Source organism: Oncorhynchus keta, chromosome 11 (genome assembly GCF_023373465.1).
Source record: "Oncorhynchus keta strain PuntledgeMale-10-30-2019 chromosome 11, Oket_V2, whole genome shotgun sequence".
In the NCBI taxonomy this organism is placed as follows: Eukaryota; Metazoa; Chordata; class Actinopteri; order Salmoniformes; family Salmonidae; genus Oncorhynchus; species Oncorhynchus keta.
The window spans coordinates 52,312,936-52,331,192 of record NC_068431.1 but is presented as its reverse complement, the minus strand read 5'-3'; the positions used below and the strand labels follow the sequence as shown (position 1 = coordinate 52,331,192).

The following is an 18,257-nucleotide window of genomic DNA, read 5'->3' as shown; positions in this document are numbered from 1 at the left end:
CTGTCTGTCGACATGACGGAGAGGCACAGATTACTGTTCGATGTGGAAGGGCGCTCACTGCTTTTGCCCGTTCATATCACCGGTGATGGATCTGTGTCTTGCAGATCAGTATAATCAAATCCGCCCTATGTTACGTCTACCCCTGATTCCAGGTTGGCCAACGGTCCTCTACATTGTGCTCTGATCGTCCAATCAAAAGAAGCCGGAAGAAGGATGTGCTTAACTCGGCGTTTTCATTGGCCAAGAAGACAAGCCAAGGCTTTGGATGAATTCATCAGCACATTGCACACGTGATATGTGCGCGCTGGTCCTGATTAGCTGACAAACAGCTGATGAACATGGCAAGGACACAGTTTAAAGGACAGACGGGAGGAAGGCATACTGAGTAGTAATAACCACAATGGAACATACAAACTATTTTTAGGGTGCGACCGACTATTTATTATCGTCCCGCAGTAGTCTGTGACCTTGGGATTTTGACAGATTTTGCTTAGAACCGGCGATTTGGAATTCTACATATCTTTCATATACCGAATTTAATTTAGCTAAGGTCGAGCCCATTTAGCAATGGATTTTATATTGAGCGGGGCAGCTGCCTGCGGAGCTTGCCTGTTCACTAACCCACTGGAGGTTGTCAAAACTCGAATGCAATTACAAGGAGAGCTCAAAAACCGAGGGACCTACCAGATTTACTACCGCAACGTTTTCCACGCTTTTTACACTATCGGCAAAGTAGATGGACTAGCTGGTTTACAGAAAGGGTTGATACCGGGACTTGTCTATCAGTTTTTCATGAATGGAGTTCGGCTTGGGTCGTATTCAATCATTGAGTCATCTGGATACATCCACACGGATGGGAGGGTTAGTGCTGCTAAAACCACAGTAGCAGGGGCTGCCGCTGGAGTAGTGGGAGCAGTGATGGGAAGTCCCATCTACTTGGTGAGTATTGCGCATGCCCAGCATCATGGATGATCATTTGTGTGTTTACATTTATGGCTAGTGAGTGACCGTTCCGTATACAGGTGCATTTTAATGTCAGCCCTGTAGTTTTTAATGCTGAAAACATCCCCAACATCAGCATGACTTTGTCAGTGGTGTAGCCTCCAGACCAGCGGTTCCCAACCGTTTCCCTTCCGGGTTCCACCAAATCCCCGTCAAAAATTCTTGAGGACCACCATTCGCAGAGTCGCGAATCTTTTAGCTTGCTGGTCTAATTTGGTAAATTTTATGTAACAGATTAAAATACTATTGTTTTTATATTATTATTATTATACACTTTGCATGTTTTAGTAATGTAAAATAGCTTAAAATACCATTAATACTCCCATCTGTTTAAAAAAAAAAGAGTAAAATATTAGTAAAAATGATTTAAAATCGTGTACCACCTGCAACCACTGCTCTAGACTTGAGGACAGTTGGTGAGATGAGTGAAGGCTTAACATTCCTGTTCTTTCCATCACTCAGGTGAAGACTCACATTCAGAGTCAGGCCACTTCCTCTATAGCTGTTGGACATCAGTATCAACATCAGGTAAAGTCTAGTCGTCCATCAATCAAATAAATCATGTTTGTCAAATGTTCATATACATTGTAACTACTGTACTCACCCCTTCCACCCATTTCTACATCTTACTCCTCCATCTGTCCTTCCACATCTCACCCCTTCTACCCTTCCATCCTTCCCTCTCTCTCAGGGGATGGTCCATGCTCTGGCAGCGATCCACAAGCAGCATGGTATCCTAGGCCTGTGGAGGGGCTCCAGTGCAGCTGTACCCAGGGTCAGTGTGGGGTCAGCTGCTCAACTCTACTCCTTCGCTGCCTCCAAGGAGCTTGTCGTCGACCTACAGGTTAGGACGGGTTGTTAAGATAATTCTCCTGGGACAGACTGTTAACATATCCTAAATTGAGTAGCTGTCCAGCGAGCAGGCAAGATTTTGTCCTGTGATGCCAAGATTTGTGTGGTAGTACACTCTAAAAATTAGGGGTTCAACTGGAGTCCTTCTAAGATCCTCGAAGAACCTTAAGGTTCTTGGCAATGAAAAACATCCCCCAAAAGGTTATTTGAAGAACTTCTTAGGAGGTGGGTTCATCGAGGAACCCCCATTGTTGCTGGAGTTCTTCGAGGGAACTTCGCAACTGAAAACATTCACGCCAAGTTTGAATGCGACAACAGTTTAAAAAGGTAAGCTGGGTTGATGTTTGTCTCTGAATATGTATCAAAATAATTTATATAAAATACCAATGAATGACGAAGACCATTATGGTCTTCTGTGAATAGCTTCCTTAATGTTTCTATAGCTGTCACGCTAGTTAGCTATAGTACAGTAAAATTAACTTAAATATTAGAAAGTTGGGTTTGACAGTTGGTGTTGTATGAGCTACTGTACCGTTAGCTATGTCCTTACTGGGCAGGACTAGGTTTGTATTATTTCCTGAACTATATTCTGTCCCATTTTGTATATCGTTTCCATAAAGATAACATGGCTTTACACTCATTATTAACGTAAGTTTCCAATCTAGAGCAGTTCTCATGTGAGCATGAACTAGTTAATGTTACCTTTGTTGACGTTAGCTAGCTAGCCAACACTTTTATTTAGTAGCATTTTGTTTTAGCTAGCCTACTAAGGACGGTGACCTGTCCAGCCGAGATGTTACAATGAACTGAATCGGACAATGGAGGGCTTCCTCTTTATATAGACTTCTACAGTATGCAATACTATTATGAACTCATAAGGGGACATAGCATTACGTTGTACAATACGATCCCGTTTGGAAATGTTACATGTATGCCCCCTTGTGGAGGGAAATTAATAGCTTAGATGGTAGCTACAGATTGGATTCAAATGCAAAATGGTATTAATACAGTGACGAGACTAGCTCTTTTGTATGAATGTATGCCCTTCAGAATCCAAGCACAGTATTGTCACGCAGCATAATGTTGAGTATAATCTTTCAAGTCAGCCTGATAAAATATTGAACCATTTGTGTACAAAGATAGCTTGAAATTTGATATTAGGCCTGAATGGCAGTTTTTTTTTTACTGTATGGCTAGTGCTTTCTCCAATATGTTCTTCTATTTTGCATTCAAGTTTGTCAATGACATTTCTTTCAATATTAATTTAATATATATATATTGTGGCAAAGAAGGGGGTCGAGTGATAAGTGGCAGATATGTGAGAGCAGAACTAATAAACGGGCTCTGCCCGATCACTAAAATAGCCACCCCTGTCATTTACATTACATTTACATTTAAGTCATTTAGCAGACGCTCTTATCCAGAGCGACTTACTAATTGGTGCATTCACCTTATGACATCCAGTGGAACAGCCACTTTACAATAGTGCATCTAAATCTTTTAAGGGGGGTGAGAAGGATTACTTTATCCTATCCTAGGTATTCCTTAAAGAGGTGGGGTTTCAGGTGTCTCCGGAAGGTGGTGATTGACTCCGCTGTCCTGGCGTCGTGAGGGGGTTTGTTCCACCATTGGGGGGCCAGAGCAGCGAACAGTTTTGACTGGGCTGAGCGGGAACTGTACTTCCTCAGTGGTAGGGAGGCGAGCAGGCCAGAGGTGGATGAACGCAGTGCCCTTGTTTGGGTGTAGGGCCTGATCAGAGCCTGGAGGTACTGAGGTGCCGTTCCCCTCACAGCTCCGTAGGCAAGCACCATGGTCTTGTAGCGGATGCGAGCTTCAACTGGAAGCCAGTGGAGAGAGCGGAGGAGCGGGGTGACGTGAGAGAACTTGGGAAGGTTGAACACCAGACGGGCTGCGGCATTCTGGATGAGTTGTAGGGGTTTAATGGCACAGGCAGGGAGCCCAGCCAACAGCGAGTTGCAGTAATCCAGACGGGAGATGACAAGTGCCTGGATTAGGACCTGTGCCGCTTCCTGTGTGAGGCAGGGTCGTACTCTGCGGATGTTGTAGAGCATGAACCTACAGGAACGGGCCACCGCCTTGATGTTAGTTGAGAACGACAGGGTGTTGTCCAGGATCACGCCAAGGTTCTTAGCGCTCTGGGAGGAGGACACAATGGAGTTGTCAACCGTGATGGCGAGATCATGGAACGGGCAGTCCTTCCCGGGAGGAAGAGCAGCTCCGTCTTGCCGAGGTTCAGCTTGAGGTGGTGATCCGTCATCCACACTGATATGTCTGCCAGACATGCAGAGATGCGATTCGCCACCTGGTCATCAGAAGGGGAAAGGAGAAGATTAATTGTGTGTCGTCTGCATAGCAATGATAGGAGAGACCATGTGAGGTTATGACAGAGCCAAGTGACTTGGTGTATAGCGAGAATAGGAGAGGGCCTAGAACAGAGCCCTGGGGACACCAGTGGTGAGAGCGTGGTGAGGAGACAGATTCTCGCCACGCCACCTGGTAGGAGCGACCTGTCAGGTAGGACGCAATCCAAGCGTGGGCCGCGCCGGAGATGCCCAACTCGGAGAGGGTGGAGAGGAGGATCTGATGGTTCACAGTATCGAAGGCAGCCGATAGGTCTAGAAGGATGAGAGCAGAGGAGAGAGAGTTAGCTTTAGCAGTGCGGAGCGCCTCCGTGATACAGAGAAGAGCAGTCTCAGTTGAATGACTAGTCTTGAAACCTGACTGATTTGGATCAAGAAGGTCATTCTGAGAGGGATAGCGGGAGAGCTGGCCAAGGACGGCACGTTCAAGAGTTTTGGAGAGAAAAGAAAGAAGGGATACTGGTCTGTAGTTGTTGACATCAGAGGGATCGAGTGTAGTTTTTTTCAGAAGGGGTGCAACTCTCGCTCTCTTGAAGACGGAAGGGACGTAGCCAGCGGTCAGGGATGAGTTGATGAGCGAGGTGAGGTAAGGGAGAAGGTCTCCGGAAATGGTCTGGAGAAGAGAGGAGGGGATAGGGTCAAGCGGGCAGGTTGTTGGGCGGCCGGCCGTCACAAGACGCGAGATTTCATCTGGAGAGAGAGGGGAGAAAGAGGTCAGAGCACAGGGTAGGGCAGTGTGAGCAGAACCAGCGGTGTCGTTTGACTTAGCAAACGAGGATCGGATGTCGTCGACCTTCTTTTCAAAATGGTTGACGAAGTCATCTGCAGAGAGGGAGGAGGGGGGGAGGGGGAGAAGGATTCAGGAGGGAGGAGAAGGTGGCAAAGAGCTTCCTAGGGTTAGAGGCAGATGCTTGGAATTTAGAGTGGTAGAAAGTGGCTTTAGCAGCAGAGACAGAGGAGGAAAATGTAGAGAGGAGGGAGTGAAAGGATGCCAGGTCCGCAGGGAGGCGAGTTTTCCTCCATTTCCGCTCGGCTGCCCGGAGCCCTGTTCTGTGAGCTCGCAATGAGTCGTCGAGCCACGGAGCAGGAGGGGAGGACCGAGCCGGCCTGGAGGATAGGGGACATAGAGAGTCAAAGGATGCAGAAAGGGAGGAGAGGAGGGTTGAGGAGGCAGAATCAGGAGATAGGTTGGAGAAGGTTTGAGCAGAGGGAAGAGATGATAGGATGGAAGAGGAGAGAGTAGCGGGGGAGAGAGAGCGAAGGTTGGGACGGCGCGATACCATCCGAGTAGGGGCAGTGTGGGAAGTGTTGGATGAGAGGGAAAAGGATACAAGGTAGTGGTCGGAGACTTGGAGGGGAGTTGCAATGAGGTTAGTGGAAGAACAGCATCTAGTAAAGATGAGGTCGAGCGTATTGCCTGCCTTGTGAGTAGGGGGGTGAGGTCAAAAGAGGAGAGGAGTGGAAAGGAGGAGGCAGAGAGGAATGAGTCAAAGGTAGCCGTGGGGAGGTTAAAGTCGCCCAGAACTGTGAGAGGTGAGCCGTCCTCAGGAAAGGAGCTTATCAAGGCATCAAGCTCATTGATGAACTCTCCGAGGGGACCTAGAGGGCGATAAATGATAAGGATGTTAAGCTTGAAAGGGCTGGTAACTGTGACAGCATGAAATTCAAAGGAGGCGATAGACAGATGAGAAAGAGAGAATGACCACTTGGGAGAGATGAGGATCCCGGTGCCACCACCCCGCTGACCAGAAGCTCTCGGGGTGTGCGAGAACACGTGGGCGGACGAAGAGAGAGCAGTAGGAGTAGCAGTGTTATCTGTGGTGATCCATGTTTCCGTCAGTGCCAAGAAGTCGAGGGACTGGAGGGAGGCATAGGCTGAGATGAACTCTGCCTTGTTGGCCGCAGATCGGCAGTTCCAGAGGCTACCGGAGACCTGGAACTCCACGTGGGTCGTGCGCGCTGGGACCACCAGATTAGGGTGGCCGCGGCCACGCGGTGTGGAGCGTTTGTATGGTCTGTGCAGAGAGGAGAGAACAAAATGGCCGACCGCCAAAACTACAAGTCCCAGAAGCAAGGGGAACCCTCAGAAGGTGGATCTGACTCACAGATAAAGGGTCAAGAAAAACCAGGAAGAGGAAGAGAGAGTGCTGGAAGGAGCTATGAACAATAGAGAAAGAGACTATAGAGATTGGCTGGATTTACCGTGTATGAGTTGGATTGTTTTGGACTTACCTGTTGGCGTTTGGACCTGGACCTACCGAGAACCCAATTGGTGTACCGAACCCTGCTGTCCTTGACCTCGCCTACGGCCTGGGTGGACCAGGACGGAGAAACAAACACACTGTCCTGTTCGAAAACTCTCATTCTTGGGTGATTTGGTGACAGTTTACCACTTAGTTTGTGACAAACGCTCCTAACCTTGAAGAGGTTTGCCACAATATATATATACATACACACACACACAGTTGGACGTTTACATACACCTTGGCCAAATACATTTAAACTCAGTTTTTCACTATTCCTGATATTTAATACTAGTGTAAATTCCCTGTTTTAGGTCAGTTAGGATCACCACTTATTTTAAGAATGTGAAATGTCAGAATAATAGTGATTTATTTCAGCTTTTATTTCTTTCAGCTTTTATTTCTTTCATCACATTCCCAGTGGGTCAGAAGTTTACATGCACTCAATTAGTATGTGATAGTATTGCCTTAAACAATTTAAACTTCGGTCAAATGTTTCGAGTAGCCTCCCACAAGCTTCCCACAATAAGTTGGTTGTATTTTGGCCCATTCCTCTTGACAGAGCAGGTGTAACTGAGTCACGTTTGTAGGCCTCCTTGCTCGTACACAATTTTTCAGCACACAACATTTCTATAGGATCGAGTTCAGGGCTTTGTGATGGGCACTCCAATACCTTGATTTTTGCTGTCCTTAAGCCATTTTGGAACAACTTTGGAAGTATGTTTGGGGTCATTGTCCATTTGGAAGACCCATTTGTGACCAAGCTTTAACTGATGCCTTGAGATGTTGCTTCAATATATCAACATAATTTTCCACCCTCATAATGCCATCTATTTTGTGAAGTGCATCAGTACCTCCTGCAGCAAAGCACCCCAACAACATGATGCTGCCACCCCTGTGCTTCATGGTTGGGATGGTGTTCTTCGGCTTACAAGCTTCCCCCTTTTTCCTCCAAACATAACGATGGTCATTATGGCCAAATGGTTCTATTTTTGTTTAATCAGACCAGAGGACATTTCTCAAACTTATGATCTTTGTTCCCATGTGCAGTTGCAAACGGTAGTCTGGCTTTTTTATGGCAGTTTTGGAGCAGTGGCTTCTTCTTTCTGAGCGGCCTCTCAGGTTATGTCGATATAGGGACTCGTTTTACTGTGGATATAGATACTTTTGTACCTGTTTCCTCCAGCATATTCATGGTACTTTGCTGTTGTTCTGGGATTGATTTGCACTTTTCTCACGAAAGTACGTTCATCTCTAGGAGACAGACCGCGTCTCCTACCTGAGCGGTATGACTGCTGTGTGGTCCCATGGTTTTTATACTTGCGTACTATTGTTTGTACAGATGAACGTGGTACATTCAGGCGTTTGGAAATTGCTCCCAAGGATGAACCAGACTTGTGGAGGTCTTCAATTTTTCTTCTGAGGTCTTGGCTGATTTCTTTAGATTTTTTTTTTCTCCCATGATGTCAAGCAAAGAGGCACTGAGTTTGAAGGTAGGCCTTGAAATGCATCCACAGGTACATCTCCAATTGACTCAAATTATGTCAATTAGACTATCAGAAGCTTCTAAAGTCATGACATTTTCCAAGCTGTTTAAAGGCACAGTCAACTTAGTGTATGTAAACTTCTGACCCACTGGAATTGTGATACAGTGAAATAATCTGTATGTGAACAATTGTTGGAAACATTACTTGTCATGCTCAAAGTAGATGTCATAACTGACTTGCCAAAACTATAGTTTAACAAGAAATTTGTGGAGTAGTTGAAAAATGACTTTTAATGACTCCAATCTAAGTGTATGTAAACTTCTGACTTCAACTGACACATTTTATCTTCCTTTTGAAATTCTTATAGAACAGAACATGGACACAATGCAATTGGGATCAAGAAGAAGGTAAGGATTTGTTGTAGGACAGCTGCATTTGAAGTGTACATTTAACCTACATGGCAGTCTATTAGCATACACGTGTGCAAATGATCTTTTCAGATATTCTCAAAAATGAATCAAATCCATGGAATGGATAGACAAAACGAAAATGTAAAGAACTCCGTAAGGCTAGTGGCAAAATGATAGCAGAGTTAGAGGTGAGGCAGGGGTGAGGACATCATCATGCTATTTTGGCAGTCCCTGAAGGACAATACAGAAGAGGCACACAGGTATTTGCTCTTGTTCCTTACCTTTCTCTGTAGTCAATACAGAGTACATTAAAAATATGTATTTTGTAATAAAATGAGCAAATGTAGTAAGATCATTGCTTTACTAGGACTCGAGACCACAGCTCTGGCCCTTCTTCTTCAATGAGGACCTGAGTGGCCTTTGTCTGTGACGAGGTATGCCTATGCACCAATTATTTTCTTCATAAACATGTGTGCATGCTTATAACACCACAGCTGAACATTCTTAATGTTTTTTGGTAATTGTATGTGTATTAATCTTTTCTTTCTTTTGTTGACACAGGTTTCACCGCTCCCAACTGAACATCGGTGGAAATTAATTTCACCATGTGAGTGAAATCACGCTGGCCTTTGCTGGGGAGAAAATCCACGCCCTAGAGGATGCCCCCATGGGACTTGGGGCCCTGCTAGGGCTGTATTTAAAAATATATATATATTAAAAAAATATTTTCACTAACATTTCCCAAAAATGTCAAAACACATGTTCTTAAGTTACTGTGTTCTGGGGATAAGAGAAGTTGGGGTGAAGTTAAAGATGGCAAACATAACTAAGTGGTTGATGGACACACACACACTAAAGCAAAAATACAATCAGTATTTAGCATCAAGTCTACAATATTGTTAGTTTACCTATGATTTGTTTTTATTGTATGTACATTTATGAAAGAAATATTGTAATGAAAAGCTCTATACAAAGTAAATGTATTATTATGGTCTGACATCTGCAGAATTTTGTTATGTGTTTTGTTTGGTAAATTGTTTTGTAAATATTAATTCACATTTGTGGTGCCACTAAATAAACAATTATTTAAATCAGTATTGTTATTAAAATATTGTACATTGAGTTAAATCTTTCGCTCTGAGACCTTGAAGTAGTTGTTTCACTTGATCTGCAAGGGCCGTGGCTTTTGTGGCGCGATCGGTATCGATGCGTCATGGGATGTTGATATGTGCAGTGTCCCTGGTTCGAGGAGAGGGACGGAAGAAACACTGTTACACCTGCTAAATCTAATTTCTGAGAGAAGTAGGCATAGATCAATATCTTTTATCGGCCTATTCCATCATTAGGCCTATGCCCCATGAATGTTGGTAGTTTGTTGCCAGTACAAACTCTACATCAAAGTCAATTTATAACACATGTTGTGTTTTATATCATAGAGGACCGAGGTATTTGGGAAGTTCCACGATAACGGAGTTACTCGTTGACTGAGTTTTCACTTTAAAATGTATGCCAAACAAAAACCATTGATTTAAACTGTATATAGACTTGTTTTATTTTGTTCTACTGTATTAATGACTATGTTTTGTTTAGTCCATGTAACTGTCGGATTGCTATGCTTTATCTTGGCCAGGTCGCAGTTGCAAATGAGAACTTGTTCTCAACTAGCCTACCTGGTTAAATGGAAACCAAAAACACTTCACAACCCTATAAGGACTGCGTTGAAAAATGTACACATGTCAAACACATTTACTGGAAGAACTGTGCAGATGCAAAGATTGGTGACAGAATTACAATAAAATCTCTTTTGCGACCACGTTTTCCAAAAACTCTGTTAACCCTTTACACTCATTCCCGTATTCAGGTTGAAAATTACATTTTCCCACTGATAAGCGCCTAAATTGGACCGCAGTGGCTGTACAGTAACATACTACAAATGTCAGAGCTCAGGTCTCCTTCACAGCACTCTATGGGTTTTGAATGACAGCCCTCCTGAATTTGAGTGCCGCACGCAACAAGAAGTTGCCCCAATCTCTCCAACTAATTAGGCAACTTTTTTGTTGTCTGAGTGAGCGAAATGCTGAAAATTAAGAGGACTGTATGTATTTTGAAAGATGAGACGTTGAGGATTATAATACATGTCATACAAGCAAGCCAAACAGCTGTGAGTCCAAATGTGTACTTCATATTTTAAAAAACTCAGGTCATAAAAAAGCAATTTATAGTTAATTACTCTTCTTTGAGTCATAAAAGTGCATAGAAATGACTTAGGTACTGTGCACACTTTGGAGAGATGTGTGGTCACCTGGAGACACTAGTTAGTCCTCTCACTCAAACACTTGTACTTTTGTCTCAAGTTTCACACACCCCACATTTCCAGGATTCTTTTTTATCATGTTACTGAATGTATCCAGAGTATTTTCTCATTTCATTATCAACAAATGTGGTGAAAAGGACATTTGACACCATTCATAATATTTCACAAGTTACATGGTGTTTACATAACTCTGGTGGGGAAGAAATGACTACCTATGGCATTATTCAGCTCTATCTAAACTAAGTAGTTAACAGAAGTTTAATGTTACAGAAGAACACTGCATCAATCTCATTTTTTATTATTTTAGACATATCAAATGATCTGCTATGTTAACAGCTGGACACTGGCTGTCAGACCATTAAGAGATGGTTCCTTAGACACTGATAAAAGCCTAGTCCTGGACTAAAAGGCACTTACAGTATAGATTTTCCACTGTCTGGGACACGTCCTATAAGTTATTTTTCGGGAAACCAGCTCTAAGCATACCTCACTAAGTTACTGTTTTCTCTCTCCCCTTGGCAGGTGTTCCCAGAGGGCAGCTGGCTGGTGGCTCTGTGCGCAGGGATGATCAGCAGTGTGGTGGTGGTGGCAGCCATGACACCCTTTGACGTGGTCAGCACACGGCTCTACAACCAACCTGTGGATCATACAGGCAAGGTCAGTGGTTTACTTTACATGGTCCTTCCTGTGTGACTCAGTTGGTAAGAGCATGGCACTAGCAACACCAAGGTCCTGGGTTCTATTCCCGCAGTGATCACATACTAAAAATGTATGCTGTCACTGTGCTGCCCTGTGGCTCTGGGAAAAAAAACTCATGAGGGAAAGGGTGTGTTGAGCAAAATATGAAGATTAACATTCCTGTAGGTCTAGAGTATTGGTAAAAGGGACCCAAGTTGACCCACTGTTTACCACATGAATTGTCTTAATGTAATTGTACTACTAATTGTACTACTCTCTAACATGGCTCTGGATATACTCTAATTTCCAGGGAGAGCTCTATAAAGGTTTTGGGGACTGCTTCTCGAAGACACTGAAGATGGAGGGTGTGACAGGGCTCTACAAAGGCCTGGGTGCATCCTACTTCCGTCTGGGGCCACACACCATCCTGTCTCTACTGTTCTGGGACGAACTAAGGAAGCTCTGGCAGCAGCACAGATAGTAGCCGGCAGGCAGGACAAGCTCTACTCTGCCAGCAACACAGATAGTATCAGGAAAGGGAATGGTCGCGTTCCAGGCCATCTACAAAGCAGTTGCGCTGCATAAATGAACCAATGATTGCCACGTCATCTACATTGCACCTGCTCAGGCCCACGTGTTCACACTGCAACCATGTGCATCACGTATGTCTCAACCACACTCCCCCCCCCCCATCCATCCTTCATCTCCTGGAACATTCCAGTGCTTGTAGCATTCAGCCATATGGCCTCAAATTGCACTGTTCTATTTTTATCCGTAGCCCACACCTTTTGAATATTTACATAATACATTTGATTCATCCACTGTCATAGTGATGGAGGATAATTAGATTTCCAGTTTTTGAGGAGAAGTTTTTTCAAAATCATTGACGAGAAAAGTATGGTCCACCCTGTTTGAGTATCTCACCACACCCTAATATGCCACGTCTTGAAATATGCAGATAGACAGATTAAAAGCAAATTTACATTGTAAAACCTCTGACAGCCAACTGTCTAACTCCGCCCATAACTTTTGGACCTAGCACTCCCAGAAGGCCTGGATTATTAAGTCCATGTTAGTTTTACACTTGAGACATGACGCTACTGTTGTCATGTAGAATTTGTGAAATTTGTCTCTGGTATAACAAATTCCATACATGCGTTTATACTGGATGAAGCGTGCATTTTCGTTAACTGTAATTACGCTAGTTATGTTCCAACACTCCATCTTGTGCCAGGCATCAGAATTCAATGCGGTTACTGACATCCAGGAGTTGGGATGTGGTGCGTGACTGCAATGTAGGTGGCCCTGAACATGGACGCTGTCAGGTATAAAGATAAAAACTCATTAAGCCACAGGCCAGTTCACAGGTTAAATGATCCCTCATTTAATGAGTTTGTAGCCTGATCCCAGATCTGTTTGTTCAGTCTTGCCAACTCCTTTGGCCATTGACTATACAGCGTAAACAGATCTGGGACCAGGCTTATGCATTTGGTCTTGAGATTTATGTCAATAGTGGAGGAGTTTACTTTTGTGTGTAAACTTTTTTTAAACTAGAGCAAAGGTTCTACACTCCAATAAGAATGTAATTCAAACTGGTTTCTGATCTCGGAAGCACAAAATGAGGTAACAATAGGCTGCTGTGGTGGCTGACACGTTGTGGTATGCAGCAGAATAGTTTATCCATCCAATAAGAATAGGAAGATGTTTCTGAGTCAGAATAATTCCCAATTCTTCTGCAGAATGTTCACCACAAGCTTCCTCCACTTGTACTAATGATAACGTCCTTACCTCATCCAAGTTACTGACTGCTGTGAATTTATGTAGCTTGTGTACTAGGAAACCTCTACTACACAATTTAATTTACAGAGAATTAGAACATCTACAGATTAGGCAAGACTTCTTCAAACGTACATGAACAATCTCAGCACATTATTAATATAGAAATAAATCGACCTCCAGAGTAGATTTAATGATTTACAAACCCATCTCAACAGTTGTTTTCACACATTTAATATAAATTTACCGCAGAAATTAGACATGAGTTTATTTTTATAAAGTATAGTGGGATTTGTTCATACCGCTTGCCTTACTGTAAAATTGCTCTCTGGATGTATAGCTTACTGCTTCTATTGATTCTAAGGTTGACTAATATTGTACATTGGGTCTGCTTACTTGCACAGCTGGGTTATTTAATTGCTGTACATCCATTACAGGCATTTTGATCTCTCTAATGAATGTATTAATTGTCTTGTGTAGATCCAATCGCTGAAGGATATTTATTTACTAACGTGATTCTGATATTGGTTTGTTACACAGACATATGCAGTGCCATGTAATGTCATTTTGTAGGATGCAAAACAGCCCCCCCCCCCAAAAAAATGAATAAATAATAATACTTGTAATTGCTGTCAAATGGAAATATTTTATTTTCAAGGGTAGCATTTAAACATGGGTTGTTTTCCATTGCCAAGGAGATGACAAGTGAAAAAAATGGCAAAGTGAAAAAGTTGCAACTTCACTGATTTTGAGCTTGTAGTGAATGCTCAGACTTCGGATTCAAATTGAACAAAAATATTAACGCAACATGCAATAATTTATAAGATTTTACCGAGTTTCAGTTCATATAAGGAAATCAGTCAATTGAAATAAATTCATTAGGCCCTAATCTATGGATTTCACATGACTGGGAATACAGATAGAAAAGGTTGGGGCGTGGATCAGAAAATCAGTCAGTATCTGGTGTGTGACCACCGATTGCCCCATGCAGAGCGACACATCTCCTTTGCATAGAGTTGATCAGGCTGTTGATTGTGGCCTGTGGAAGTTGCAGGATATTGGTGGAAACTGGAACATGCTGTCGTACACATTGATCCAGAGCATCAACGGGTGACATGTTTGGTGAGTATGCAGGCAATGGAAGAACTGACATTTTCAGCTTCCAGGAATTGAGTACAGATCCTTGTGGCACGGGGCAGTGCATTATCATGCTAAAACATGAGGTGACGGAGGTGGATGGAGTGGCATGACAATGGATCTCAGGATCTCGTCACGGTATCTCTGTGAATTCAAATTGCCATCGATAAAATGCAATTGTGTTCGTTGTACGTAGCTTATGCCTGCCCATAGCATAACCCCACTGCCACCATGGGCACCCTGTTCACAACATTGACATCAGCAAACTGCTCGCCCACATGACTCTATACACGCGGTCTGACATCTGCCCGGTACAGTTGAAACCGGGATTCATCGGTCGAGAGCACACCTCTCCAGTGGTCATCGAAGGTGAGCATTAGCCCAATGAAATCAGTTACAACGCCGAGGACGACACATGCACAAACAGAGTTTGTGCAGAAATTATTCTGTTGTGCAAACCCAGTTTCATCAGCTGTCCGGGTGACTCGTCTCAGACCATCCCGCAGAAACTGGGTGTGGAGGTCCTGGGTTGGCATGGTGAGGCCAGTTGGATGTACTGCAAAATTCTCTAAAACTACATTGGAGGCAGTTTATGGTAGAGAAATTAACAGTCAATTCTCTGGCAACTGCTCTGGTGGACATTCCTGCAATCAGCATGCCAATTGCACACTCCCTCAAAACTAGAGACAATCTGTGGCAGTGTTGTGACAAAACTGCACATTTTAGAAAGGCCTTTTGTCCCCAGCACAAGGTGCACCTGTGCAATGCTAATGCTGTTTAATCAGCTTCTTGATATGCCACACCTGTCAGGTGGATGGATTATCTTGGCAAAGGAGAAATGCTCACTAACAGGGATGTAAACAAATTTGTGCACAAAATTTGAGAGATAAGATTGTGCATATGGAACATTTCTGGGATCTTTTATTTCAGCTCATGAAACATGGGACCAACACTTTACATGTTGCATTTATATTTTTGTTCAGCTTAAGCTAAGTTCATACAATTTAAGTAAACACAAATGATACCATGAGAAGACAAACAAAACCAAAGTGCAATCTTGAGTGGTTTTTACTGTGACCAGTATATTTATTACATTATGTCCGTCTGAGAGAACAAAAAGATTGGAGATGAGTGTAATGGCAATGTCTGTTGAAGCGGTGTGGTGGGCTGGACCTGAAGCCCTCTTCTACCCAAACACGCCTGGGTCGTGTAGTCTGAGAGACTGCAGTAAACGCTGGAAGTCCTGTAGCGTCCATGGCTCTGTGTCCTCCTGCTGCTCTCCTCCCATCCCCACTGCACTGCTGCTGCCAGGGCTGGGAGGGCAGAGAGGAGAGGGGGACGGGAGAGGTTAGTGAAAAGGAGTAGCGCTTAACAGGCAGCTTAGGAAAAAGTGGTAATACCATGGTAATAGCATCTGTAATAGTAGTTATAATGTTATAATGAAAACATTGATACCCTGTTTTCAGTTTAATTTATATTAATATAAAATAACATAACACCTTTTGCCATAGTACCTTTAGCCTAGATTATACTCTACCTATGCTTTATCCATATATGACAACAACAACAAAAATTATTTTGTGAAATTATATTTAAAGTCTTCTATTTCACAAAACACCAGGGATAGACAGGAGTCCCCTATGGGCACTGTTCAAAAGTAGTGCACTATATAGGGAATACGGTGCCACTTGGGACAAACACCCTGTATAACCTCACCTTATGCTGAGGGGGTCGTTGAAGGTCACTAGAACATCCGTAGAGAACTGTGGTAGTCGGAACAGGCCAAGGTGAATGGTCACTGTATTTTTGGCCTGGAGGAAGGAATGCAACAAAACAAGATACAAATCTAAATAAAAAGGAACCAGAGCTGGAACAGTTCAAATACAGTTAACCAAAAGTTGAGGTGAATGCCATAAACCTCCACATGGTTTCAGACTATATAACTGCAATTGACATGACCCTTCTGACTGTGACAAGGAAAGGACTAGCACTTGTGCCTTTCCTGAAAAGACTAGGCTATAAATCCTCTTGTGCATAGGACACATGACTACCAAGGTGAATGGGCATTACTGTTTGTGCAAAGGGTTGTGAATGGACACGTGAGGCTGCAGGTGAGATTGTCAGTCTGAGGTCACAGTGTACTTTACTTTCCCTTTCAAAAAACAAGGTTACAATTTTACTAAGAATAAATACATTTTAAAAACTAAGAAAGAAACAGACAGACGTACTTCCTCATTGAACTTGGCCACACACTGTGTTCCAGTGAGCAGAAAGGCAGAGCTGCACTCCTCCAGGGAGAGGTCTGACTTGGGCAAGGCCACCACAGCCCTGACCTCTGATGTCCCTTTGGCCGATGCCTTGTTGCTCCCTGCTACATCCTCAAAGTGGTACCTAAAGGTCAAAGGTTACTTTAAGAATGGGGAGGCTGAGCAGTGAGCACGTCCTATTGCAATGCTTGACTTGGACTGAAATATGTGCTGGTACTGTTCATATATAGGTGGAGGAACGCCACAATACTTTTGAGCTAAAATCTATAAAGACGTGCAGGAACTCAAAACCTAGAAAATGTGAGGTGCCAGTACTCAGTTCCAGTGAGCTCCTGCCCAAGTCAATCACTGCAAAAACCCACAGGATTCCTCCTAAATAGCCCTCTTCTACATATAGTGCACTACTTTTGACCAGAGCCCTATGAACCTTGGTCTCAAAAGTTGTGTCCACTATAAAGAGAATAGGGTCCCATTTGGAATGCACTCACACCACAATTTTGGTGCATACCTAGCAGCGTCTCCATTCTGGACATGGCTCTGTAACTCGAGTAGTTCCACAATGATGCTCTGGTCATTGTGGTCGTGGGCAAAAACCTCCTGGTTGTCTGGAATCTCCCTCAACTCACTGCTCATATACAAGGGAGGGAGGGGGTAAATGTGCTCTTGAGACAGTTCAGCTTTCCCTCCGCAGCTGACAGAGTTGCCCATAGAAATGTGTTCATGATATTTAGTCTCACCTGATGTCTTTGGCACTGTGCGGAATGGTGGCTGACAGGGCCCCTCCAAATAGAGGACGACCCACTGTAGCGTTCTGCATTCTGGAGGAACTAGGGGAAATACAATGGACAGGGCGCTAAATTAGAGACTTATTGGGCGGGCTCATTAGGGACTTATGAGGGATGGCACATAATCAGCGTTTTTATTTAGCTCTTGAAAACCCTTATCTGTAGCGTTTTCAGCAGTTAGCTTCGCTTACGGTTTCCTGCTTGTGAACTACAATTCCGATGCTGTGTTTTAACGTTAAGAAACGTCAATAATTATTGCTTGTGAAACAGTTTTTGAAACATATGCTGATATGCTCCTTATCTTTCATATCTGCGATAAATAAATATTTCAAATAAAAAATATGCACTTACTGCAGCAGTTTTGCACATATCCGTATGCTGTGTTAGTACGTGATCATGACTCTCAGTTCCATTACAATACACAATACACAACAACTTAAATCGTTGAGATATCCATTATACATTCGAATACACCACTGGTATTCATTTTTACAATGAATCAAAACTTGTATCAACCTACCTGAGTTTTTGTAAGCACTTAAGACAACACAAAAACACAACACGAAGAGCTACAAAGCTGCCATTTTTATTGGCGGAAGTAAATACTGAAAACAGACACGTAAAGCCAGAAAATAATCTGTCCTCGCGACTTAATGGCCAGAAAGGTACTGCCATCTAGCGAACGTCACATAAATGGTCTCAAATATAAATGTTCTTCTTTTGCAAGTGTATTCTTGAGAAGAAATCACGGTACCCAAAACCAAGGAGACTACAGCAGACAAAGTACATAAAAAAAGCAGTAAAATTTCAATTTCCTCGTACTTTCTTTATTACATCACAACCCTTCTATTTCGTCACTACAGAATTTCATGGCTCAGTCATTGTGACAATAAACAAGCTTTTTGTTGAGATCAAATCAATCAAT

The 18,257-nt window shown here is 43.3% G+C and overlaps 2 protein-coding genes across 2 annotated transcripts; one reads left to right on the top strand and one right to left on the bottom strand.

Moving 5' to 3' along the window:
* Window positions 1–253: 253 nt before the first annotated feature.
* slc25a35 (solute carrier family 25 member 35) lies at window positions 254–13,769 on the top strand. Its single transcript, XM_035781267.2, has 5 exons — window positions 254–939; window positions 1,465–1,530; window positions 1,694–1,846; window positions 11,212–11,346; window positions 11,678–13,769. Exons 1-5 carry the CDS (start codon window positions 568–570, stop codon window positions 11,846–11,848), a joined length of 897 nt encoding a protein of 298 aa, XP_035637160.1. The 5' UTR covers window positions 254–567; the 3' UTR covers window positions 11,849–13,769.
* A 1,410-nt stretch (window positions 13,770–15,179) lies between these two features.
* rangrf (RAN guanine nucleotide release factor) lies at window positions 15,180–18,022 on the bottom strand. Its single transcript, XM_035781265.2, has 6 exons — window positions 17,853–18,022; window positions 17,285–17,374; window positions 17,056–17,172; window positions 16,509–16,671; window positions 15,997–16,091; window positions 15,180–15,593 (listed from the first exon to the last, which is right to left on the bottom strand). Exons 1-6 carry the CDS (start codon window positions 18,005–18,007, stop codon window positions 15,467–15,469), a joined length of 747 nt encoding a protein of 248 aa, XP_035637158.2. The 5' UTR covers window positions 18,008–18,022; the 3' UTR covers window positions 15,180–15,466.
* Window positions 18,023–18,257: the final 235 nt, after the last annotated feature.